At 53.1% G+C, this 23,454-nt stretch overlaps 9 protein-coding genes across 9 annotated transcripts; 4 read left to right on the top strand and 5 right to left on the bottom strand.

Moving 5' to 3' along the window:
* Positions 1 to 1,268: 1,268 nt before the first annotated feature.
* On the bottom strand, positions 1,269 to 4,829 carry CONPUDRAFT_137590 (uncharacterized protein). The gene is made up of 4 exons (XM_007771123.1): positions 3,858 to 4,829; positions 2,696 to 3,797; positions 1,575 to 2,639; positions 1,269 to 1,491 (listed from the first exon to the last, which is right to left on the bottom strand). The coding sequence occupies exons 1-4, from the start codon at positions 4,677 to 4,679 to the stop codon at positions 1,364 to 1,366; spliced, it is 3,117 nt and encodes a 1,038-aa protein (XP_007769313.1). The 5' UTR covers positions 4,680 to 4,829; the 3' UTR covers positions 1,269 to 1,363.
* A 213-nt stretch (positions 4,830 to 5,042) lies between these two features.
* On the bottom strand, positions 5,043 to 6,580 carry CONPUDRAFT_154384 (uncharacterized protein; the record flags this gene model as incomplete). Its single annotated transcript, XM_007771122.1, has 3 exons — positions 5,043 to 6,377; positions 6,435 to 6,461; positions 6,530 to 6,580. 3 exons carry the CDS (start codon positions 6,578 to 6,580, stop codon positions 5,043 to 5,045), a joined length of 1,413 nt encoding a protein of 470 aa, XP_007769312.1.
* Positions 6,581 to 6,967: 387 nt separating this feature from the next.
* Positions 6,968 to 8,746, bottom strand: CONPUDRAFT_165887 (glycoside hydrolase family 18 protein; the record flags this gene model as incomplete). Its single annotated transcript, XM_007771121.1, has 10 exons — positions 6,968 to 7,320; positions 7,374 to 7,561; positions 7,613 to 7,673; positions 7,732 to 7,829; positions 7,885 to 7,974; positions 8,025 to 8,269; positions 8,326 to 8,409; positions 8,458 to 8,539; positions 8,592 to 8,599; positions 8,651 to 8,746. 10 exons carry the CDS (start codon positions 8,744 to 8,746, stop codon positions 6,968 to 6,970), a joined length of 1,305 nt encoding a protein of 434 aa, XP_007769311.1.
* A 2,146-nt stretch (positions 8,747 to 10,892) lies between these two features.
* CONPUDRAFT_154382 (uncharacterized protein) lies at positions 10,893 to 11,974 on the top strand (the record flags this gene model as incomplete). The annotated part of the gene is made up of 3 exons (XM_007771120.1): positions 10,893 to 11,147; positions 11,269 to 11,493; positions 11,558 to 11,974. 3 exons carry the CDS (start codon positions 10,893 to 10,895, stop codon positions 11,972 to 11,974), a joined length of 897 nt encoding a protein of 298 aa, XP_007769310.1.
* A 111-nt stretch (positions 11,975 to 12,085) lies between these two features.
* Positions 12,086 to 13,878, bottom strand: CONPUDRAFT_125081 (APH-domain-containing protein; the record flags this gene model as incomplete). The annotated part of the gene is made up of 8 exons (XM_007771119.1): positions 12,086 to 12,130; positions 12,186 to 12,391; positions 12,445 to 12,690; positions 12,801 to 13,146; positions 13,223 to 13,501; positions 13,560 to 13,591; positions 13,650 to 13,658; positions 13,726 to 13,878. 7 exons carry the CDS (start codon positions 13,876 to 13,878, stop codon positions 12,218 to 12,220), a joined length of 1,239 nt encoding a protein of 412 aa, XP_007769309.1. The 3' UTR covers positions 12,086 to 12,130; positions 12,186 to 12,217.
* Positions 13,879 to 14,703: 825 nt separating this feature from the next.
* On the bottom strand, positions 14,704 to 17,425 carry CONPUDRAFT_82614 (heat shock protein). The gene is made up of 8 exons (XM_007771118.1): positions 17,318 to 17,425; positions 17,215 to 17,263; positions 16,899 to 17,160; positions 16,694 to 16,846; positions 15,867 to 16,642; positions 15,574 to 15,816; positions 15,318 to 15,521; positions 14,704 to 15,264 (listed from the first exon to the last, which is right to left on the bottom strand). The coding sequence occupies exons 1-8, from the start codon at positions 17,372 to 17,374 to the stop codon at positions 15,011 to 15,013; spliced, it is 1,998 nt and encodes a 665-aa protein (XP_007769308.1). The 5' UTR covers positions 17,375 to 17,425; the 3' UTR covers positions 14,704 to 15,010.
* Positions 17,426 to 18,183: 758 nt separating this feature from the next.
* CONPUDRAFT_28841 (uncharacterized protein) lies at positions 18,184 to 18,784 on the top strand (the record flags this gene model as incomplete). The annotated part of the gene is made up of 2 exons (XM_007770773.1): positions 18,184 to 18,222; positions 18,275 to 18,784. Coding segments are annotated over 2 exons (549 nt in total), but the record flags the coding sequence as incomplete, so codon positions are not given.
* Positions 18,785 to 20,457: 1,673 nt separating this feature from the next.
* On the top strand, positions 20,458 to 20,643 carry CONPUDRAFT_57577 (glycosyltransferase family 48 protein; the record flags this gene model as incomplete). The annotated part of the gene is made up of 1 exon (XM_007770864.1): positions 20,458 to 20,643. A coding segment is annotated over one exon (186 nt), but the record flags the coding sequence as incomplete, so codon positions are not given.
* Positions 20,644 to 21,573: 930 nt separating this feature from the next.
* CONPUDRAFT_125072 (glycoside hydrolase family 71 protein) lies at positions 21,574 to 23,288 on the top strand (the record flags this gene model as incomplete). The annotated part of the gene is made up of 7 exons (XM_007771117.1): positions 21,574 to 21,609; positions 21,677 to 21,758; positions 21,817 to 22,284; positions 22,341 to 22,463; positions 22,517 to 22,569; positions 22,627 to 22,743; positions 22,800 to 23,288. The coding sequence occupies 7 exons, from the start codon at positions 21,574 to 21,576 to the stop codon at positions 23,148 to 23,150; spliced, it is 1,230 nt and encodes a 409-aa protein (XP_007769307.1). The 3' UTR covers positions 23,151 to 23,288.
* Positions 23,289 to 23,454: the final 166 nt, after the last annotated feature.

Here is a 23,454-nt window from a genome sequence, read left to right as displayed (position 1 = left end):
AGCATGTTTAACCCAGTTCTGCAAGCTGCGAGCTTTCTGTCAACGTCCAACGATAATTAAGCCGTGAAGTGAACAAACCATCGGGAACTGCGAACCATACTGATCATCGACCATGCGTTCAGTGGGTATAAAGCCTCACGCAGCCGAAAAGTGGCTAAGACCCTGGAAATTAAGCCATGCTTTCCACGAATCTCGGCGAAGGAATTGTCCGACTTGTATAAATCTGGACGCCAGCCGTGCTTTGTTTTTCTTTTTCTTTTGGAGTTTTCGCCGGTCAGGATCATTTCTGGTAGGTTAGTAAAGTAGCTTCGGCTTTGGCTTAGTGCTTAGCTTGAGAACAAGGAACTTACAGGCAAGCGAAGGGTATTCGTGGCCGAATTATTTTCCAATGATATTTGGTATAAACCATGCTCGCGCCTGAAGGTGAAGACGTCCATGTCCTATGCACATGCATGACTATGCACCTCTCGTGCCACATCCATTGCTATAAGACCACGTTAGGAATCCGGGATACCTCAGCTCCGAGCGCAAATCCAAAGAAACTGCCATCATCAGCGGCGCACGTTCTATCCTAAAAATAATCTCATCACTCCGCTCAGTTCATTATCGACAAAAGAAAGGTTTACCTTACACCTTTAGAGGTATACGCGCAGCTGGAAGGTTTAGAGAGCTTCTTCGGCGGGTTCCTTTCGCTAATAGTGCCCAGCATGACGTTCGAATCAGAAACTCGAGCAGCTTGACAGAGGCCCCAGCTACAATTGCGTGGCAAAGAAATTACTTGAGCACTTGAGGGTCAGTAAAGATAAGGTCGCCCATGTTCAAGCTCGAGCTCAAGCTCTCAAATTTATCTCTAGTTCAACCCGGCTTCAAGTTCGTCGCCGTCAAATGCGCAAACGAGAACCGGAGTTATCCAAGATGCCCAAGTCACTCCTCTACTCCACGTTGCGGACATTGACAGCAGTCTGACAGAACCGAGTTCATCGCCTCTGGCACCTAGAATGATACAAAGGAGCCCGCGAAATGAACTCCCCAAAAGCCACCTGATCGCGGTAGAAATTGGCCGAGATGAATCTCTGAAGTTGCTGTCAGGACCGTGGCAGGCGGTCGAGGAAGAGGCAGACACTGAATGAATAAAGTACTTAGCGCCCGTGGACTTGACCGTGTCGATGCCATATCCCCTGTCCCACCCAATGTCACTGATTGCACCTCGGAAGTTCTGAAAAGTCACCCTATATTTTCTTTCTGTATCCTGTGTTCCATGAGAGGGGGTATAAACCATAAAATACCTGAATGCAATGATAGGCTACAGTGGTCCACGTCAGCAGGACGAGCATTAACAAGTATCGCCAACAGCTCATCGACATCAATACTCAAACTCTTCTGATACCAGCGCAACCGAGCCCCGCAGGTCGCCTCGCCAAATCCGCGCGGGGTCGATCTGACGGGCAATCACCTTGCGCACCATGGCATTTAGGGAGGTCGGACCACAGCCTGAATTCGGGAGCAACGACATGAGCGAGCGTATAATAGAAAAGCAACAGCAACAGCTGGAAACAGCTGGAAGAGCCACTTACAAGCAACGATGACTTGCCCTTGGGACTGCTCGACCTCGTTCGCCAGAATGCGGTCCAGCTTCGGCTTCCCAGGCCTGGCGTGTTCGGATACGACGTGGAGGTCAAAAGCTTCCTGCTTGTCCATCGGGAACCGAATAACGTCAGGAGAGAACAATGTGACATTATCAGGGGGTTTCCCAGCCTCGGGTTCAAAGTCCAAAGGGCGGAACACAGAACGAGAAAGGGGTGATGATGACTCTGCGGGCAGAGCCATCGGCTGGAAGTGCGCTTCAGATGATCCGAGGGCTGGTGTCGACAAGCCAGATCCCCGCGACTTCTGCCACGGGTAGTACTCAGACGCTACGAGAGTCTCGGTAGGAGAGCCCAGATCTACCTCCATCGTCGAGTCGTATGCTTCCGCCAGCGGCTGAAGTTCAGGTAACCGCGCAACGGGGGACACGAGCCTGACCGTCGACCCCGATGAAGCGCCAGATACGGCGGAAGCTTGTTGCCACCTGAATCTGCTGCCTATTGGCTGAGGCTGAGTTTCGTTTGCCGACGCGTGTCTATCAGTGTCAGACGCCCAGGATTTGCGTCCTGATTTCCCTAGAGAATGCCGAGAGCTGGCTCTCCGCAGCTTTCCCTCCTGACGCAACCTTTGGCTGAGAGACCTCTCAACGTGAGTGACGACGTCATGATCACCGTCGAACTCGGTGAGCTCGAGAATGTTCTCTTCGTGCGCAAGGGTTGGATCTTCAGTCTGCCACGGCTCCGCGTCGTCGTCGTATTCGCCAGTATAGTAACTGAGGTCAACATCGCTCTCCGCAGACTCGTAGTGGCTCTCGGAAGAATCCTCGGAGTCACTGCGCGAGCGACTGTCCCTGCGCTGAGATTTAGGTCTGGGGACAGGTTCCGCACCAGAGTTTTTGGCGAAATGAATACGAGGCTGGGGTAGCCAATGCTGTGATGGTTCCGGTATAGGTGGCAGGGGCTCGAAATTCGTCACGTAGATGTCGACCTGTATCGTTTCTGGGGGGAGCATAGAGAGACATGTACGAATCACAGAAGCGCCCCATTGAATATGTGCTGCAAGCTAACATGAGCCACTCGCTTCGCGCATCATCAACAACTCCAACACTTGCCATACTCGCGAACCAACCAAACGAAGCGGACTCGGCGGGTAACGAAGATCTTCCTGCCCCACCCACCAGGGTGACCGCCCAGTGTCTTCCCATCGCGCCCAGAGAGACAGAGACAGATATACTGAAGCACAGCTAGACCGAAGCTGACCCCCGAACCGCCAACTACAACGAGCACTGTCGAATAGTTCCCCCATCGAGCCCTAATAGAACTCCCAAACGGGCCGTCCACATTAGCCTTGAGCAGCACGCCGCGAGGAGGGTGCCCCTCTTCATTCATCGGTGGATGCTCGCTGGGGGGGTGCACGACTCCTTGGTCAACCATGCGCGTAACAGCGTCGAAAAGGTCCAGGGTCCAGCCGCCCTTCGCGCGGATCAACAAAACAATGACACGTCCAAAGTCTGAATCTGCCGACTCATCGTAGAGCGAGGCAGAGGTGAACGGGTGCGAAGTGAGGTTGGATATATGCGGGATGTGAACCAAGAAATGCTGGCCTGGTGCCCAAGGTAGATAGCCGGGGGTGACGAGCCGAAGGCGCACGGTTCGGCCAGCCAAGAGCTCGGCATGAGCGTAACCAGGAGGTGGAAGGTACGACGCGCTGGCGTGATTGATATTGAAGTCCTGCGAGTAAGGACTGCAGACATGCCCAACTTGAACGTATGTCGCTGTCGAAGGCCGACCACCCGTTGTTGGAGCATGGTCTGAGCTCGAGCGCCTCTTATACGGAGGATCGTAATACTGATTGACAGGGCTACCTGGCTGCTGAGCGTCCGAATCACGTCGCAAGTGAAGCGGAGGATTGAGGTGTTGCATCTCACAAGAATCCTGGGCCCGAAGCGGAAAAGGTTCAACCTTCAAAGGGCGCGAGTCGAGTCCCATAACGTATCCATTAATATATGCCCACCAGGTGGCCCGCCACACCCTCTCACCGATCCATATGGCGAGTGCAGCCCAGCACCAGTACCACAGCGTAGGGTGGTGCAACGCAGCAGTGACCAGCATAGAAGGAACTAAGAGGAGGTGAAGAGCATAGAACACCTCGTAGTACCTCCTGCGAATAGGATGGATAGATAATACGATGAGGAGAGTCAACAGTCCGAAAGCCTGGGAGAAGATCAAGTTGAGTGTTGAGTAAATGAAGATGTAGATGAATCAATGATGTACCGTCCACCCAAGGATAAAGGGCTCATACAGCCACGCATACACGTATGCGATAGACCCGTTGGTAGACTTGTGGTCTAACATCAACTGGACGCTCCACAAAGCGACGTGGAGGAAGGTGAGGAGCCATATGATTCTACCTGACCAGCGATGCAGCCAAGCTAATTTGTCGAAATAAAGTTGTATCATGAAGGGGATGGCGAATATAGCAAATGGAGGTGCCTTAAGGGCGAAGAGGACACAAAGTGGAAAGAGGGCATAGGCTATTTGACCTGAACGAGCAGCCGAAGTCCACCACGCTTTGTCGATCTGGTAATTGGGTTGATACTGTTCGATGGTGAAAGTGTCGTATAGAGCAGTGAAGCGCTGGGAAAGGGATGATGATGTAGCATTACGATGGACTTGCCAGACCTTTTGGCGTGGGTCGACGTAGTCGGGACCGACAAATGCAAGCGCGCATGAAGCGAGGAATAGGACTGCGAGAGAGAAGAGCTGTGCGTTGGAGGGGAGAGAAACAGGTTGGCGGTGAGGCTCGTTGCGTTTGCGAGCGAGTGCTATGTTGTGTTTCTTGCGCCAGGTTCTTCGTCTGAGGGACCACTTTGTCCAGGCTGCGCCAATGAAACCACCACGGGAGCCAGACCAGTGGAGGACGGCGAAGACACAGAACACGAAGACTACGGCAATCCAAAGGAGGAAAGAGTAGCGTCTACTAGGAGAGCTGAGGGAGTAGATAGTAAGGTAGGCAGTGATCCATTCAACGTCGTTGGCAATCGGAGGAGTGGTAGGGTCGACAGGGTACGCGGTAGAGGAAGGAGGTTCGGACATGTTATCCCTTCATGCGGCGAGGGAGGGCGAGGACAAGACGGGTTATTATGGGCTGATAATGAGCACCGCACAAGTAGGGAGCTTGGGCTGGAGAGAAGCTTGTTTTCGGGTAGGCGGTCATGGCGAAACGGCAACGGGACGGTGCAGATTGAAATGTTCACTCGCACGTTGAAGAAGGCTAACTAGTCCAACATACCGTCACCCGCCCACGGACGCCGGATAATAATAGAGCTATATTTAGAACTCGCTATGATTAACGGGACCATAAATAGGGCGAATCTAGTCTAAAACATCCGCACTACACTCCGAATAGTACATCCTGACTACCGCTGTCCCGCTCCCAAATATTAATCTTCCAGAATCTCATCCGCCAGAGGCATCGAGATCGTACCACCTCCCCTTGCTTTCCAGATAGATCCGCGTCTCCTTCAAATGCCAGTAAAACTCAACGCTGGGAATACGTAACTCCTCTCCCAACTCCAACGCAGCTGTGCAAACCAAGTTCTCTCTGATGTCTTGAGGGGAAAGGTTGGTGAACGTAAGGCTAAAAAGACGACACCGCGAGCGTGCCAGAAACTCGCGCAGGAACCGAAGCATTGGAGACCTCGGGCGGGTGAGCACGAGGTCGGTGAGCGAGGGGAAAGTCAAAGCTTTAAAGAGAGGGCCCAGCTTCTGCTCCTCCGAGGACAGAGGCGAATGTATGAACAGCGAGAATGCACACAGCCTGTCTGATGATATGGCGCTCCATTTGTCCGGGTTTGATTCCACCATGCCCACGACGATGAACAGCTCGGCCAAGCTCGGGAAATGGCCAAAGACCGCTTGAAGAAATGCATCATTGAGCTTCATCCCCGCCATATCGAGCGTCAAAGACGTCACGTTGACCCATGTACAGCACTGAACAAAAGCAACCGCTGCGGACGCACGTCGAGGATGGACGTGGAGATGCGTTGTGCGGTCGAGAAAATCGGGCGGTATGTTCGTGGAATCCGTAAGCTCGACGTTAATAAGCGAAAGGTGCGTCATATTCTTGAACTGAGTCAACCACTGCGATAGAACCTCTACAGTCAGGCCCCTATACCCCACGACATCGACGCCCTTCACACTGTCGCAAGCTGGGTTGGGGGGGAAATGATCCATGTCGGTATCCAGCAGCAAGGTGCTCGCCCAAAGGTTCGCATAAATGAAGACAGGGCAGGTCTCTGATGATCTCGCCAGTAGTGACAGTGGAACAGGCAGCGCTGTCGCGCGAGTGCGACCATACTGCGCGGGCGTTGTCTGGATCATGTTCCACAACCTCGGGCTGTTCAGAGCCACATCTCTCCACCGTCGGCAGATGTGGGCGATCTTCAGGTACCCAGAATCGTTGACCACCACCCGTGGTAAAGGACCAGGTACCAGAGGCAGGTATCTCGAGCCAAGGTCGGGGTACTCATCGTCGGTCTTCGAACTGTGCACAAATATCTCCTCTAGGATCTCGGCAGGAAGTCGGAGCACCGCAGACACATATCGAGAGTGAGACGTCGTAGCCTTGTTCAACACTTTGCTAAGCCGACTCAGTTCCTTAACTGTTGAGTTGATGTCGTCGACCAGCAATGACATGTTCGACAGCATTGATTGGATGTCGCATCTTTCCTGGAGTGTATCGGCGCTGTAGTTTGTTTCCGAGAACTGAACGAAGGGGGTATCCACTGCGCCCTATATACGTAGATTGAGCTGCACCGTAGGCGACAACTCCCTCGTAAGCGTACCCACGTAGACTTCGGACACAAGCTTTGGGAGCTGAACCAACGGTTTTTGCACATAACAGTCAGCGAACTTATGGAAAAAAACCCTGTCACTATACATACAAGTTCGTGTATAGCCTGTAGAGCGCCAGATGTGCCTCTAAGACCCGCCATTACCTCTTCGACAACAGGACACGCGAGGGGAAAGTTCTTGCGGAAGGAAGGTGATGGTGAGAAGCAGGATCGACGTCATCGTGTCGGTTCACAGGCTTCCGAGTCTTTGCGACGCAAACCCAGCTTGCAGCTAGTTCATCTCAGGCGGACGATCGAATTACCTCGTCCCACGCGTAGATAAACAAAATCGCCTTTGAGGGCGAGTCAAAGGTACCACTCTGCCTAGCCTCTCACGACCAAGTACAGGTTTCCAATATTCCAGATAACCATACAAATAAGTAAACACAAAACCCAGATAAATAGTAATCTGCTATAGGAGTGAGCACTGCTGATACAACAGGCCCGCTGCGCTCGCCGCCAACTACTCATCGATCACGACCTCGCCTATCAAAGGCGGAATAAACGCGAGGCGCGCCTCCCAAGGGACGCGCAGGTGCCGTCGCTGGTCCAGACACCAGCAGAGCCACCAGGGGTGTCGCCTTCCGTCCACCAGCTGGCCGTCCAGAGGCTGCCGTTATACGTGACCTGCGAACCGCCGGTGTAGGCAGTGCTAGAGCTCCACGCCGAGACACCGGTGCAGGTGCCGGACGACGTAGTTGTTGGGCTCGGAGCGCTGGAAGTCGCCGTCGAGGCCGTAGAGGTGGGCGCAGTCGTCGATGTGGGGGCAGAGGAGGTAGAGGAGGGTGCCGAAGAGCCGCCTCCGAGTGCGGACTTGATGGCTTGGTCGTAGCGGCCGTTAGCTGGGCGACGTATCAGTTTCTATGTAATAACAAAAAGGAAGGCAAGGGCGCACCATAGGCTTGCGAAGCGTCCCAAAGCATAGCACCGCCGAATGAGGCGTACTGCGCCTTTGTTGCCTGCAAGATCGAGCCGAGAGTAGCCGCGTCAACGTATCCCGAGTTTGCGGCAGTGGATGATGCCGGTGCACCGATGTAGACTTTCACGTTCTTGTTAGGCGAGGTGTTGGTCGCCCAGTTGTCCCTGTCCGTTTGGATGAGTCTTTGTCTCTAGGATAGTAAGGGTCGAACATACCAGAGGCTGTAGTCCCAGTCATTGGAATTGCCGTAGTCGTTGACACCGCAGTAGTTGTTGTCTATAATCACAATGGTGAGACGACTGTTAGACGAATCGAGATATGTGCTGCAACCCACAGAATTGGACATAAACAGCATCGAAGCCAACCTCATCAAGCGTGGTGCCAAGGTACGCGTCGGGGAAGGGGCACTGGGGCGCAGCAGTAATGTAGTAGCTGTGGGAAGAGACGCGTCAGCTTCCCCCAATAAGGTTATGTCAGTGTCACGTACGACTTGTCGCCGCCGTCCATGAGGGTACGAAGGGCAGTGACAAAAGCGGAGTAACCCGTAGTAGAGCCACCCTCGATGTCGAGATCAACACTGTCAAAGATTGAATATCGCTACTAAGTAGACTAAGCCGTGGAACTTACCCATCAAGAACCGCGGCACCGAACGGACGCGTAGTGCTCGATCCTCCGAGGTACAAATCCCAAATAGTTTGCGCAAATGTTTGCGCCTGCGAGTCGCTGGTGAACCCGATCGCCCCAGTAGCACCGCCGAGGGAGATTGTCACAGTCTTCCCCTTCGCTTGACATGCCTCAATGCCGGCAGCCAGAGCTGAACAGTCGGGCATATCAGTGCCAGAGAAGGTACTGTTGTCCACGTTGTTGCAGGTCTATCAACCAAGTAAGAATGGAAATCTGCAGAGAGGGGCCGGGAACATAAACCCACATTGGCGAGGTTCATCACTGGGATATTGCCGGTACCGAAGAACTCGATAACAAACGCGATCGGGATCGTGTCGATGCTGTCGTCCTGAACGGAGTCAGAGGCAACGCACGATATCAAATCCATGATACTCACCTGGCAATAATACTCAATGGGCTGCTGCCAGTTTGCGGTGTCGCTCGTGTGGGTAGCCCCATACGAGTTCTGGCCCCAGTAACTGCATTGTAGTCAGATCGTGTAGCTCACGAACGCATCGCCAGGTATCTTACACTGCCAACTATATAGGGAGTCAACATGGGAAGGAACGATACACAATAGAATGACGAACGTTGGTATTGGCCGACATGTCAAAGGCCATGGCGGGGGCTGCGAGGCCAAGCAGCGAGGCACCGACGATGAAAGTGGTGAAAGCCTGGGTGAACATGTCGACCGAAGGAGGATGAGGGCCAAAGGGCTGGGGTCAGAATTGTCGCCCTGATAACGCGCTGTTCTTATGCAGGATGGCATCGTGTGCTACGCGCCGTGTTCCGTCCTCCGGAGGGGAGGTTCTTTGACCTGACGCGTACGGAACGGGCAAGCATGCGTTCATCTGCCACCTAGCAGGGGTATTCCTGGCGGACGAATAACATGGAGCATGAGGACGGAAAGAGATGTGCCCTGTTTCGTGGCCCACGGCTGAGAGAACCATGCGCTGCGCGTACGGTGTGCGTGCACGAGATAAGGGTGGAGGCGACTCCTGAGGATGAATTTGAATGATTACCATCCGTCCTGCTGTCGGCAGGAGATTGGCTGCAGCATTGTCAGGAACGGATGAGGATGAAGCTTTCATCGAACACGGATTCACATGGTATAAGCTCCGTGTGCTACTTTGTCGACATCAGGACGGATTTGGATGAGGGTGCAAGACACGGAGGGTTCAGGTGGAATGAGTGCGAGGGAGCTTGCCAAGATAAGGTCCAAGTTTGTATGCCGACAAACATTCCGTCAAAAGGCTCGGGTGGGATGGTGTCAGGAGATGTCTAGGCTATATCTGTCTGTGAGAAGGTGAGAGCTGGTGTTCTGACGGTGCAGAGGTACCTGCCAGCGCACGCGACATACCGGCAGTTGCCGTCAACTGCCCTGATCCCCAACTGCCTCAGCTGAGCGCCATCTTCAAGGTCGAACGAAGGTCAAACCGTTATACTAATCGTTAACTCAAAAGCAAAGCGAATTATAGGTTATTGACGAAATCTGTGGATTTTAGGGGTAGATAACCTGCTAGCTGCTCTGCACCCTACTATTACAGTACTTACACCACTGAAGGCCATGGAAGCGAGTATGTTACCAAGCTAAGGAGACCTGGGAGAATCCTGGAGAATCGCAATAGATATTGATGAGAAGTAAGGCACCCAGTATGTTGGCTCACTTGCATCATGATGCCACTTAGGTCCAAGATCTTGAGAGTATGAGATGCGAGAAGCTGAGAAGCATTTGTATGTGCCGCTCCCCCCAATCGCCTGTGCCTGAACACCCCCGCACTTCCATGTTTCAACCACAGCAAGTATAAGTATATGCCGGGATACACCGTATGTTGCCTTCAAACACAGCAGTTGCTTCCCTTGTTACGGAGCACATGAAGGCCATGTTTTCCATAATGATAATTCAAAGTGGAAAATGTAGAGCATCAACGCCGTCGCGTCACACACAGCTACATTCCTCACCCATCGCAGATTAGGCACTCTGAGGAAGCAAAGGTAGGAAGGTCCAGCTGGAGAGCCGTATTCGCACCAAGCATACCAAATAGTCAAACACCGACTGATTTGGCGATGTATCAATGAGACACCCGAGGTACATAGTTTAGAACTGAAATATTCGCCTCGGAGAGCAGTGTCGTTGCGTCGGGAGGACAAGTAAGCGTACTATGCCGGACCTGAAAGCTTTAATAGCCGGTCAAAGTCTTCTCATGCCATAGAAAGGCCCCTGAGCGATGGAGCTGTCTTTTGCGCGAAAGTATCAAGTTGCTTTCTGGACCGTGAGGTGAAGGGGGGCGAAGGTACGCATGAGAAGCAAAAACATATAGAAAGGGCCACAAGTGCGTGGTATTGCGCAGCACTTTGCTAACAACGGGGGCAGAGAACATATGGGGCGAGCGGAGTGAACGGAGTGCATAAGCGGGGGGTTCCCAGAACTCAGGCAAAGAAGGCTGTCAACCTCAGCAGCACAAAACGGTTGTCTGAGTTATGTAAAGGCGACCAGCCCTTGAGCATGAGATTCGGAGCGGTCACAGCAGATGTAAAGAGGCGAGCTTCATAGCCGGATGTTGGCTGAGAAGACGTTGGATATTTTCCGTATCTCTGTCGTAGCTCCAAGTTGGAAGAGAGCAGATGACTGGCAAGAGGTGCGATGGTGACGGTTTTCGGACGTTTCCGATCCGCGACATATCCTAAAATAGCTTGGACCCCTAAACCCCACGACTTGGGGCTCTTGCGCCAGACTTTGGCGAAAATCTGTACTGCCAGCTAGAGTGACGCAGACGTTAGCTCTCAGCATCCAAGCTAATGCCGATGAATTTGAGAAGTTCATCTACGAGGATGCACGAAGCGTTGGGCGCTGCAAACGAAATCGCCTACTTCACGTTGTCTCCAGAGCCGGATGGACCACCGGAAGGACAAGCCGAGCCCGAGGATACCTTTGATATACTGCAGGACATCTATCAGCGCTGCATTCTCGAGGTCATTCCACGCCCCGACACATTCGCCCTGAACTGGCTTGTGCGAGAGATAACGCCAACAAAATTCCTCTACGCAGCATTGGATATGGACAGACTCGACGCGGGGAGGTTCAAGGTAGGGGTTTCTGTTCACTTCCCGAGTTCGCGTACGTGGTATTCGTCGAGAACATACAGACGGTGGACGAGCGCCAGCGATGATTCTGTAAAGCTGATTGTCAATACTTTCAACCTCAAAGGCGTTACTCAAACCGTACGTCGTGCGCCACCTCGACCTGACGCGCTGCGGAAGAGAGCAGGACATGAGCGTTCTCCGAAACGCCGTATTCTATGCTGCATACTATTCTCCTGAACCAGTCGTCGCCCTCTGTCCGCTTTTCGAAAAGTACGAAGACGGATGGGCCGTAGATGCCCTCGCAAGAAGAGTCATGATCCGTCGCACGGACCTCCGTCGCGGAGTGGAGGTGAGCAGTCCGGTTATCTTCGGCAAGCAACAAATGGTAGGCCACCGCGCTAAAATCCTTTAAGCATGGACGTTACAAATTATTGCGGGAATACCACCGCGGAAGGGTAGGGCAAGGTGACCCCGCAAGAGAACGGCCACAGGAAGTAGCTCGGATAGACGACAGGGCGTGGAGTCCTCCCGACGATGACGCAGCCACCGTGGTCGACACGGGCGAGGACAATCAGAATCCTTTTGCATCGCAACTTTACATAACGCGAATCGCGGAGACGATCCCTGCAGAACTGACCTATCTATGGGTCTGGCTGCTTACGCATGGAGTTGCTGACGACGACGGGCTGAAGAACTTGCTGAACCTTCCGGACATGCAATTTGTGATCTGGTTGGACAATAATGTACCGGGAGAAGTACCCGATGGGCGCATCTTGCGATTGTACGAATTCTTGAGGAGCTATGCAGAGTCAATGGACCATGAATACTGAAATCATAAAGAAGTTCTTGCATATCTGAGTGCGTCAGCTACCGTTGCATACCGACAGAGGCTTAACGAGACTAGTCCGCGATTCATGCATCGCCCGAACCACCCTGTTGATGGCAAATAAATAAATAATACCGTCAGGAACTATACATCCATTACTCTTGAGGGCACATTGTCAGTCTCAGGAGCGTATTTAGAGAAAAGGGATTACTCACAATACTAAGTCCACACTGACGTTTACAACATTCTACAACTTCGCCTTAACATTCCCCTTTTCAAAGATATCAAACCCATCGTCCGCGAGCACGTTCTTCGCGATGTTGCTGAGCACCGGGAACAAATGAATGTGCAACGGCGCCTGTTCCGAGCTCGCCTGTCTCCTCGCGTAGCGCGCAGCGATGCCTTGCGAAATGACCGCCAACTACAACCCAATATTAATATAATCGGCAAACTGTAGAAGAATGAAGGACTCACCCGCCAGACCATGAAGCTCCGTACGAAAGGCATCTCTGGCATAGGATAGGATCTCCCGGAGAGACGAGCGTACTCGCGCTCGAGGTCCTCCAGCGGGATGGGAACCTCTTCGGGATTGGGTGAGCGCTTAAACGCCTTCATGAGCGGGTACTTTCGCGGGTTGAGGCCTTCTGAGCCTTCAGCGCTCATGGGCACCCATTCGCGGTCGATTGACCAAGGCTGAGTGAGATTGGCGAGGTCCGCAAGCTACTCGTTTCGTCAGAAATACATTCGTAATTGGCGTAGGGACGATGGTGATGATGCAGCGAATATGGAAGACAGACACGAATTGTATAACAAGGAAGCAGACGACATACCGAGGACCCAAGCGTACACAACTCCCAGTCTAAAATCCCAATAACCCGATTCTCCGTAGGGTGGAAGACGAGATTATCGAGCTTATAGTCCCCATGCACGATGCGCACGCGCCCTTCGTTAGGAAGGTGCGCGCCATACCACCGCACGAGCGCGTCAAAATGTGGGATGGGTCCAATGGCCTTGTTCGTCTCGATGTCAACCGCCTCAGACTGCGATGCCGACACGCGCGAGAGGGACTTGATTTGGCGAGGGAAGTATGGCGTCGTTGGGCCGAACTTTTCGAGCCCAATTGCGACGGGGTCGAGTGAGCCGAGGGCAGCGAGCGCTCGCACCGCCGAGAGCCAGCTATAAAGGGGTGTCACAACGAGCGCACAGCGTCAATGTGTGCAAGCAGGTGAGAAGGAAGCTGCATGGCACCCACCATTCCTTCCGGTCCTTCGGCGGCACCTCGAACATGCGCACGTCCGTGAATATCCGTCCGTCGAGGTACTCCATCACGTAGAATGGCGTCCCGATCACCTCGCTGTCGTTGCACAGCACGTACGGCCGGGGAACTGGTACATGTTGCTCCGGCTTCGTTGATGGCGAGGAGTTGTGCCGGTGCAGCACGTCAAGCATCTTGTACTCGCGCTCAATCTGGTGGGCCGTCGCAGACAGGAGCTTCCCGGCCGGCTTCTTGCGCAGGACGAAGCGAACTCCTCTAAGGAATAGAGGTTAGATACACGAGAGAAGATAGAGGAAGCGGACTAGGAGCTCACTTGGAGTCAGTAAGGAAGTAAGTCGGATTCGACTACACGAGCACGCGAGCATGTCAGGACCTAGCATGCACCATCCAACAATTTGCATACCTGTCCAAACTGGTGGAGCAACACTCGTTGAGCTCCCAGAACTCGCACCAGACTACACGTATACAAGGAAACGTACCTTGAACTGCTTCACATCCACCGGTGTCGCGATCTCCGGTACGTTGGCTGCGAGATACTTGTTTAGCTTGTCGACGTCGATGTTCGCGCGCATCGCGCCATATTCGCCGCCTATGCGCTTGTCATTGCTGCCCGAGGGAGAAGGAGGCGACATATTGGAGAGGTATAGGGTATGTAAATGGTTGGGGGTGAAAGTTGCGACCAGCGCGAGCTCAGGACCGAGTTTTGTTAACGTTCTCGGAGTCTGTGATTGACCGAGTCCTTAGCGCTTTGATCGTCTTCGGGCTCCGGTACCTAACCGGCACATCCGCGTTCTTTCGTCCTCCGAGGCAAGTACTCTTCCGAGACTCCCTTGCAGCCTGCCCCACACACTACGTCAAACCTCCAGGCACTCTCTTGATCCCATCAATTAAGGCAATGTGAGAATCAAGCCATCTGGCAACCGGACTGCAGCAGTACCTCAATCACTATCTCGTCGGTCTGAGCTTCAACGTCTTGACATACAGTGCTCATCGCACCAAGTTCGTCTCATGCCTCGCCACAGTTTCCAGTCTCTCGCGAGCCTCAAGCCTCTAGGTCAACCGGGCACTCACTTGGTCATGGTCACTCTGCTGGTCTCGACGGGCAAAGGAATGCCTAGTGACCTGCTGTAACAACCCTGATATCAGCAGCCACGCGCTCCGAGTCGCCGACGCAGTTGCTTGGAGCTTCCAGTCGAGCACGGAAAAGCAGTGGCATGCAGAACGAGATCAAGTTGCACCGGCAACGCCAATTTTGAGATGCGAGGGGGGTATTTGACCGCGACCTATGATAGATTAGACGAGGCGCAGGGGATCACTAAACTCAAGTGCGAGGATGTGCATGGGCTTCAAGAAATGCGCCTTCCTTCCAAAACAGTGATTCAACCAACATTCATATATGATGCGTCGGGACGATGCAACTTCATCATACAAGTTCGCAGTCCACACCAAATTTTAGACGTTAGTCAATTATGTGTATTGACACTGAGCGGGGGATGAGGTGAGCGTAATATTGGCTACAGACTAAAGCAACCAACTCTATAAGTGAGTAATATGCAAGTAATGTACGTAAGGCATGAACGAATAGCGAGATGATGTTACTTTTCTGGACATAATATCTAAAGATGACGATGCATAATGCGAGAACATGCAATGATGATGAGAGAGCAACGGAATGATCGAGCAGAGACAGCCGATAGAAAGAAGGAAACCGACAGAACACGAAGAAAAGGAAAGGGAGTCACGGAGGACGACAGCGTTCAGCCCTTAGTCCTTCTTCTCCTGGTTCTCGGTGCTCGACGACTCGTTCGAGGCACCCTCGGCGTTGCGCTTCTCGTACACTTTCTGGAAGAGGCCCAGCGAGGCCTGCTGGGTCTCGTTGATCTTCTCCCGGATCTGGTCGGCGGTGACGGAAGCGTCGCCCTGTTGGCCCTTGGCGGCGATCTCACGAAGCTCGGCGACGAGCTTGCTGACCTTCTCCTTCTCGGTGGCATCGAGCTGCTCCTTGAACTCGTTCATGGCTACATAACGATAGTAAGCAACAGCTACAACGTTTAATGATAACCACACTTACCCTTCTCAGTGTCAGAGCAGACGCTCTCGCCCTTGTTGCCCTCCTCGATGAGAGCACGACGCTCCTTGTCGGACTCAGCGTACTGCTCCGACTCGGCAACCATGCGCTCGATGTCCTTGTCGGAGAGACCGGACGACGAAGCAATGGTCATGCTCTGGTCCTTGTTTGTAGCCTTGTCCTTGGCCGACACGTTGACGATACCATCTGCAAAGAAGATCAGTATTGGTTCGGACGCCGGAGGTGACTAAAAACGTACCGGCGTCGATGTCGAAGGTGATCTCGATTTGAGGAACGCCCTTGGGTGCAGGGGGTATACCGACAAGGTTGAAGTTGCCAAGGAGCTTGTTGTCGCGGACGAGCTCACGTTCACCCTGGTAGATCTTGACCTCGATGGCAGTCTGGCCATCAGCAGCCGTCGAGAAGACCTGGGACTTCTTGGTCGGGATAGTCGTGTTTCGGCTGATGAGCTTGGTCATGATGCCACCAAGGGTCTCAATACCTGAGGGTAACATTAACTCCAAGAACTGAACCGAAAGGAATATGACATACCAAGAGACAGAGGAGTAACATCGAGGAGCAGAATGTCAGTGACGTTACCGGCGAGGACACCGCCCTGGATCGAGGCACCAATAGCGACGGCCTCATCGGGGTTCACACCCTTGCTGGGGTCACGGCCGAAGATGGACTTGACAATCTCGTTGACCTTGGGCATGCGCGTCATGCCACCGACGAGGATGACCTCATTGATCTCGCTGGCCTTGACACCGGCGTCAGTCAACGCCTTCTTGCACGGGTCGATCGTGCGCTGGAGAAGGGGGTTGACGAGAGTCTCGAACTGCGACCGGTTGAGCTTGAGGTTGATGTGCTTGGGTCCGGAGGCATCGGCGGTGATGAAGGGAAGGTTGACCTCCGTCTGGGAAGTCGACGAGAGCTCGATCTTCGCCTTCTCGGCGGCCTCGCGTATACGCTGAATGGCCATGCGGTCCTGGCTGAGGTCGATACCAGACTCCTTCTTGAACTCGTTGAGGATGTGGTTCAGGAGGGTGATGTCGAAGTCCTCGCCGCCAAGGTGAGTGTCACCGTTCGTGGACTTGACTTCGAAGACACCCTTCTGCATCTCCAGGATGGAAATATCGAAGGTACCACCGCCAAGGTCGTAGACAGCGATAACCGAGTTGTCAGCGCGGTCAAGACCATAAGCCAGTGCGGCAGCGGTGGGCTCGTTGATAACACGCAGCACATCGAGGCCAGCGATCTGACCAGCGTTCTTGGTCGCTTGCCGCTGAGCGTCGTTGAAGTAAGCAGGCACAGTGATAACGGCGTGGCTATTCGATTATGAGCACCTCGGTTAGTCGGCGACGAGAATTTTCACTTACTTGACTTTCTTGTTCAAGTACTGCTCTGCCGTGTCACGCATCTTCGAGAGGACCATTGCGGAGAGCTCCTCTGAGGAGAACTGAGAAATTTTGTCGCCGTTCTGGACCTCGACGGCTGGGCGACCGTCGCTCTTCGGAACAACCTTGAATGGCCTAGGATAAAACATTAGTATGCATGGAGGAGATGGGGAACCAACGTGCTCACCAATGCTTGATGTCCTCCTGAACTTCCTTGTCCTTGAATTGACGACCAACCAGGCGCTTAAAGGCGAAGACGGTGTTGGTGGAGTTCACGACGGCCTGACGCTTGGCCGGGAGACCGACAAGACGCTCGCCGTGCTTGGTGAAGGCGACGACAGAGGGAGTCGTCCGGGCACCTTCCGCGTTCTCAATGACGCGCGAGGACTTGCCCTCCATGACGGAGACACAAGAGTTCGTGGTACCCAAGTCAATACCAACGACGGGGCCTGGAACGTGTCGTGACTAAGCTTGTGTTCACACTCGTTGGGATGAGTACATACCGTTGACCTTCGAATTCATGTTCCGGGCAATCATGGACCGCGGGAGACCCTAAAAACGCGTTAGGTCACCTCATTACGAGCACCAAAAAAGTAAGCAACTTACAGCATAGTTGCCAGTGCGGGCAACAGCGGTGCGGAGGGAACGAGCAGCGGCAAACATGATGGACGACGAAGACGGGGAAGGGGACGAGGAGGAAGGAAGTGAAGAGCGGGATGGGGCAGCTGAGAGCAAACGCCGAAATTTTAGGCCGCCCGCGTAATGCGCTGACTAAGCCGGCTGCCTCTTCTCACCTTCCGTTTTGGGTGATGGAACATTCCGGAACAGAATCGGACGTGTCTTTTTTCTCTTTCCGTGTCTCGATCCACAAATGTCAAAATTTTTCAATCCGACCCTGCACAGCGCCTCGCACCGGGCCGACTAGAGCGACATACGACCACTTCTCTACGAGTTACCTGCAGCCTCTCGCAGCGTTCAGTGCTTCAGCACTGTTAGTACAATGTAGTCGACTCTAAGACCTGCATAAGCTATGACGTCCAACTGCGTCGCGACCTTTTTCCCATCCGGATGCTTTGACGGCTCTTCCCCAAGTTACAATGAGTCCGACGTGGACGAGCCAATGAGCTTGCAACGATTTACGTTGTCCACTCAACAGCCATGTGCATGAACACCCTAACGCGTTGACGCGTTGACGCGACGCGTCTGTCTAGGTCTGTCTCAAGTTGCGGTATCGTCCCAACTGGCCATTCGCACATCGTCTCTGCCACTGGTATATATTTATAGGACCCAACCATCGTCCCGGCAAGTGCTGTTTTCGCTACACTCATTCCCTTGCGACTCGTGGTCAGAGCGGGCACCCTCTTCAAACAAGCAACTCAGACATGGCTTCGTCCGCCGACCTTACACCGACCACAGCTAACGCAACACAAGACAAGCAGGTCGCCAAACTCTCACCCTCCCCTCCAGTGGTTCGCGACGATTCATTCTACTTCTCTATCGTAATATTCTTGGTATGCTCTGTTCCTCTATTTCCCCCGTTGACGCGTCTCACTGGGGACTCAGGTCGAGAACACCCTCTTCAAGATACCCAGCCACGTTTTGAGTGACCACTCCGATGTCTTTCAGGCTATGTTCTCGCTTCCAACAGGCGAAAGCATCGCCGAGGGCCTTACTGACGATAACCCCGTCGCACTCAAAGGCATTACCAGCTTCGACTTCAAGCAGCTCCTCAAGGTCCTTTATTCTCGGGCTGTCCTCCCTCCTTGGACGTCGACGATCCCGAACCAGGTCAGCGGCCAACTCCCCATGACCCTCGAGGAGTGGACTCCTGTGCTCCGACTTTCCGACCAGTGGAACATGACTGCAGTACATCAATTCGCAATCGAAAAGATGGCGGTGATGAGCATGGACCCCGTCGACCGCCTCGCCCTCGCCCTCGAGTTTGACATCAAGCCTTGGATGATGCCTGCGCTCAACGCGCTTGCACAGCGCCCGGAACCCATGGCGCGACGCGATGTTGACAAACTAGGGCTGGACGTCGTGCTGCAGATCGCCGAAGTACGCGAGAGTTTCCATCGGTCCTCGGTGAACGGGCAGGCCGTCGTTGGGAAGAGGCAGGTGGGGCAGACGGATTTCTCGTCGAGGATAACGGAGGTCTTCTCGGCGCAGTTTAAGCCATTAAAAGTGACGTTTGGGGAGCGTTCTCTTCCAAAACGACCCCGAGTTGCACTACCCCTTAGGTCCCCTCAACACACCCAGCCTCAAGGCTCCGCTCAGAACCAGGTTCAGCCGACCTCTGCTCCCTCGACTCCTTTCACGTTCAACCTTGCCGGTAGCCCCCCATCCGCCTAACGTTTACCCTTCTAACTCGGCCAACTAACTCCCCATTCCTCAAATCTACGAGCGACGACTAATGCACCTATCTAGATGCTTGTTATCTTCACATAATAAGGTCCAAATTTCTAGAACGCACGCCCTCTTTGACCTGGGCGTCTCATAGATCACCCTTCTGGGCTTTCTCCTGACCCTTTCTTATGCTAGCCATAACTTGAATACCACCTTCACTAGTCTGTATACCAGGTAGTATGAATGGATAGTGTAGCCTTGAACCTGACTGCAGCTGGATCCAATGTTGCGGAATTCGATTCCTGTCACGCTCCCCCCTCTTCGACGAATTTCCGCTGAGATGCACAACGACTCCGTCAGCGGGAGCTCGAGGTCCAACGGGCTTGCACCGATGCTACAGTACGTAGGTTGCCCCTACGTGTACCTTGTTCAGCACTCTATTCTCTCGCTTCGCCGATCTTGGCATCTATCTCGTTATCTGGGCCTTGATCACTCTGCTTTCCGTCGTATGGCGTTCTGGACCTCGTATCTCATCTACGTCTGGTTCTCCATCCTCGGGCTCGACATTGTTTCTTGTGTCTTTGTTGAACTTTCAGCAGCTCTTTTTCCGCGACTTTATTATCGAACACAGGTCCACGGGACGTTCATACGCTTGACGTGCCATGGTAACTCACGTCCGCAATTTGCAGATCGAGTACTGCCATTTCTTGCGGACGATAATGAGCGGCGTTGAGAAGAAGATACCTGATTGGTTGTCTCTATAAACGAAGAGATGCTCCGCGCGGTGGTTGACGCTATGCGGTCGGATGTTGCTTCCTCTATCGACACGCCAGTCGACACATTCGTCAAGGCATTGTCCGAAAGCACTGGTTGATTTCACTGGTAGACTTCCTCCCAGCCTTCCCGCTCGCATCGCTTTCACTTCCCTCGGTCTGATGGTGTGGAGTCACCATTATCAAATTTTGGATTTATTGTGTTCTGGCCCGGAAAGGTGTGGTGTTGAATGTGGCAGGTAGTACCACTAATGCTACTAGCTGGTGCTGGTCCTAGTCTCTTCTTTCCTTGGTCTGATGCTCAGCCGCAAGGTCCCCGACGTTTGTTTCGGTCGTTGCTGCCGTCATTGCTCACTTCTTGGGTTTTGCTGGTTTTGTTGGCCTCTTGAAGTTTCGGGTGCATAACAACATCTCTATTCGTAGCCAAAGTTGTCCCTAACTTTGCTGGCAGTGGCTCGGCGCCTCAAGCCGTGCAATAATTCGCACGCTGTCCTTTGTATCATCGCCGTCTTCTCATTCAACGTGTCACCCATAAGACTCTGGTCCCCGTGCTTCTGTCTCGTGCATGACAAGATCAAGCGTGCCTGGTGGACTGGTTGGTAGCACGATGTGGTATACCGACTGCTGTGGTATGGCAGCGGCCTGAACACGCACGCCATGATCCAGCCGCGTCGCGAGTTCGCCGTCAAGGTCATCGAGCTCAGTTCTCTGTGGAGCTCGGACCTGTTCGGTGGTTACTATCCCCTTTTTATGCTCATGCCAGCTTACGCCCCTCAATTCTGCTTCCCTTCATGGAGAAACTGCATGCCATGATGCTCCATGAGCAAGAGTTCATTCACGGACTGGTTTCATGAACACTTACTGGTCGATACCTAGTAGTAGTGCGAAAGCATGGAAACCTAGAATCGTACTCAGCCGTCCTCGCTCGAGTAAGTGAAGCTGTGTCGTTGGGTGGTGCGTAATTTTCTTCAAGCACTGTACTACTTATATTTATCTCTTATACTCGCATCAAATCATAAGTCAGGCTTCACATACATCGCCGCCGTCATCAACTTCATCTGCCTTATTGATCTTCACATTTTATATGTTGTCTGTTCCGGTTATTTTACTGAAGCTCATTCAGCCATCTGCTCATAGCGCTAATTGCTGTCCCATGTTTTTTGCTCCCTACGAGCGTGTGTGTGAAGCAAGAAACTGAGTGGGGTGTGTGCCGAATTACTCAGTTGAGATGACTTTCACTAATATCCTCCACTATTCCGAGTCATGCACATGATCAGCCGACGAATTTTTGGACTTCTGCAACCCCGGTGCACCCCGATCGATTATCGTTCAGCTGTGACGATCACCATCATATATGACGTTTCCTGTCCGGGCGAACCGTCCAAATCAATCACTACCCCCGACTCGGAGTAGATGCTGGTACCTCAGGAAGTTCGTTGCTTTATTCAGTTCCCCTGGCAAAGTCGTAGGGGCCTTACGTTCGCTGGCGACTCGTCACCATTCTCTCACATCAATCTCACATCGACTGCAGCCACCTGGTATGCCAGCTTTCAGGAACTCGTTAGTCTCGGCCATTGAAACCTGGTCCAGGTCAGCCTTAGCATAGAGCTGCATATAAAGGCACTGTGAACGGGTAGGTTGACAAGTATCAAGACCTCTACTTCACTCACACCCGTAACTTCGACGCTGATCATGATTCCTCTGGCGGCTTTGAGTGTCGCCGCCGTTCTTTGTGCGGTGAACATGGCGAGTGCCAAGTATGTTTTCGCACATTTCATGGTGAGTGCTTCTCTTTTATTCGCGACTTGAAACAGCAACTCAAGTGGGGCCGCCTCTGAACCTCCAGGCGCAGAACTCCTACTCGTATTCGCAGAGTGACTGGGTGAACGACATGACAACTGCCAAGAATATTGGTATTGATGGTTTCGGTACGTCAGTATGATGACTGGAGTTGAGGTCGAAGCTCAACATCTGTCACACATGTAGCCCTGAACATGGCTGGTAATGACTATGAAGTCAACCCTCAGCTCGGGTACGCATACGCGGCCGCGGAGCAAGTGGGTTTCCAGTTATTCTACTCGTTTGACATGACCAGTACGTGGGACGCCAACACGATCGCGGGCATCGTTGCGCAGTACGCATCAAGTTCGAGCACATTCCACTACAACAGCAAGGTCCTCGTGTCGACCTACTCAGGCGAGAGCTACGGCGACTCGTTCTGGTCAAGCGTAAAGAGCACTCTCTCCGGCCAGGGCATCGACATCGCGCTCGCGCCCGCATTCACGTCATATCGCGACCCGTCACAGGCCTCGAACTTGCTGTCCACGTTCCCATCTATTGACGGATTCTACAATTGGTGGTCTTGGCCTAATGATGTCGGTACCAACTTGACCACCGACACGGACGTTGCGTACCAGGCCGCAGCTCAGTCTCGTGGGGGTCCTTACATCATGGGTGAGTGTCATTCCTGACGTGCTAAAATCTTGGGTTTCTGACTTTATCCGTCACAGCTGTGTCGCCGTGGCAGTTTAAGAACCTCGACAACCTCGGCGACTGGGTCGAGTACAGCGACACTCTTTGGGACTACCGCTGGCAGCAAGCCTTGCAGGTCCAGCCTGACATCGTCGAGATCGGTGCGCTACCACCCACTATTAATAATCGTACTGCATTCTCATGGTCTAGGAAGTAACCTGGAACGACTACCCCGAATCGCACTATATCGGTGATATCAACCCTAACGTAAGTCGAAGGTTAAATAATGTCATCGTTGTCCATTGCTCATCTCGCTTGGGTCAGGTGGACATCGGCACCCAGGCACCTCTCTATGTCAACGGCTTCGACCACGCAGCATGGCGTGATGTTGCCCAGTACTACATCTCGTGGTATAAGACCGGCAACCAGCCCACCATTTCCGTATGTGTCATTATTTGTTATGCCCACTTCCGAGCGCTACTAACAAAGCATGGTAGAACGAGGAGGTCGTCTTCTGGTATCGCGCCTTCCCCAAGGACATAACCTGCAGCACTGGCACCCGCCCCCGCAACGCCGACTTCCCCGCAGACGCCGTCTTTGCAATCGCAATGCTCGGGTCGCCTGCGACTCTCACCCTCGCGATTGGCTCGCAGGAGACCAACTGGAGCGCGCCTGCCGGCCTCTCGATGGGTTATGTTCCGTTCCCGGTCGAGGACGCGCAGATCCCGTACATCGAGGTGAGCCGTGACGGCAACAAAGTGTTCGATGGTTACGGCTCGGTGTATGTCAAGCAATCGGGCTGCGACTACTATAACTTCAACCCGTTTGTTGGCAAGGTGCCTAACTAACTATGATGCAATGTTTTTTTCTTGGGCTTTTTGGAGGCTTCATCAAATGGAATTAGTTGCCGTCTGGTCGTTTACTTCAACGGCCATTTAGTATCTACTTTCCGGAGTATATATATAGGGAATGATTGGCGTGCAATCTATATTATTCTGTTCGTGACGATATTGAGCATAAGTGGCTGCTTCTGACTTGTGACATTTGCAACGCTGATAATCTCGTGACGATCCGCAGGTCGCATAAGCGTCAGTAGTCTCCCTCGCAAACCTCAACGCGTGCTTGCCCAATACGGACTGTGGCGCGAATAAA

This window comes from Coniophora puteana, assembly GCF_000271625.1.
Source record: "Coniophora puteana RWD-64-598 SS2 unplaced genomic scaffold CONPUscaffold_7, whole genome shotgun sequence".
NCBI classification, from domain to species: domain Eukaryota; kingdom Fungi; phylum Basidiomycota; class Agaricomycetes; order Boletales; family Coniophoraceae; genus Coniophora; species Coniophora puteana.
Note: the sequence above shows the minus strand (reverse complement) of the source record. Positions and strands in the feature narration are given on the sequence as shown.

Coding starts and splice junctions, on each gene's coding strand:
- CONPUDRAFT_137590 (XM_007771123.1), bottom strand. CDS start 4,679: ATGTCCGAACCTCCTTCCTCTACCGCGTACCCTGTCGACCCTACCACT. Junction 2,640..2,695: donor TTGGTTGGTTCGCGAGTATG/GCAAGTGTTGGA, acceptor GTTAGCTTGCAG/CACATATTCAATGGGGCGCT. Junction 1,492..1,574: donor AGGGCAAGTCATCGTTGCTT/GTAAGTGGCTCT, acceptor TCCCGAATTCAG/GCTGTGGTCCGACCTCCCTA.
- CONPUDRAFT_82614 (XM_007771118.1), bottom strand. CDS start 17,374: ATGTTTGCCGCTGCTCGTTCCCTCCGCACCGCTGTTGCCCGCACTGGC. Junction 16,847..16,898: donor CAGGAGGACATCAAGCATTG/GTGAGCACGTTG, acceptor GTTTTATCCTAG/GCCATTCAAGGTTGTTCCGA. Junction 15,265..15,317: donor CTGCTCTGACACTGAGAAGG/GTAAGTGTGGTT, acceptor ATCGTTATGTAG/CCATGAACGAGTTCAAGGAG.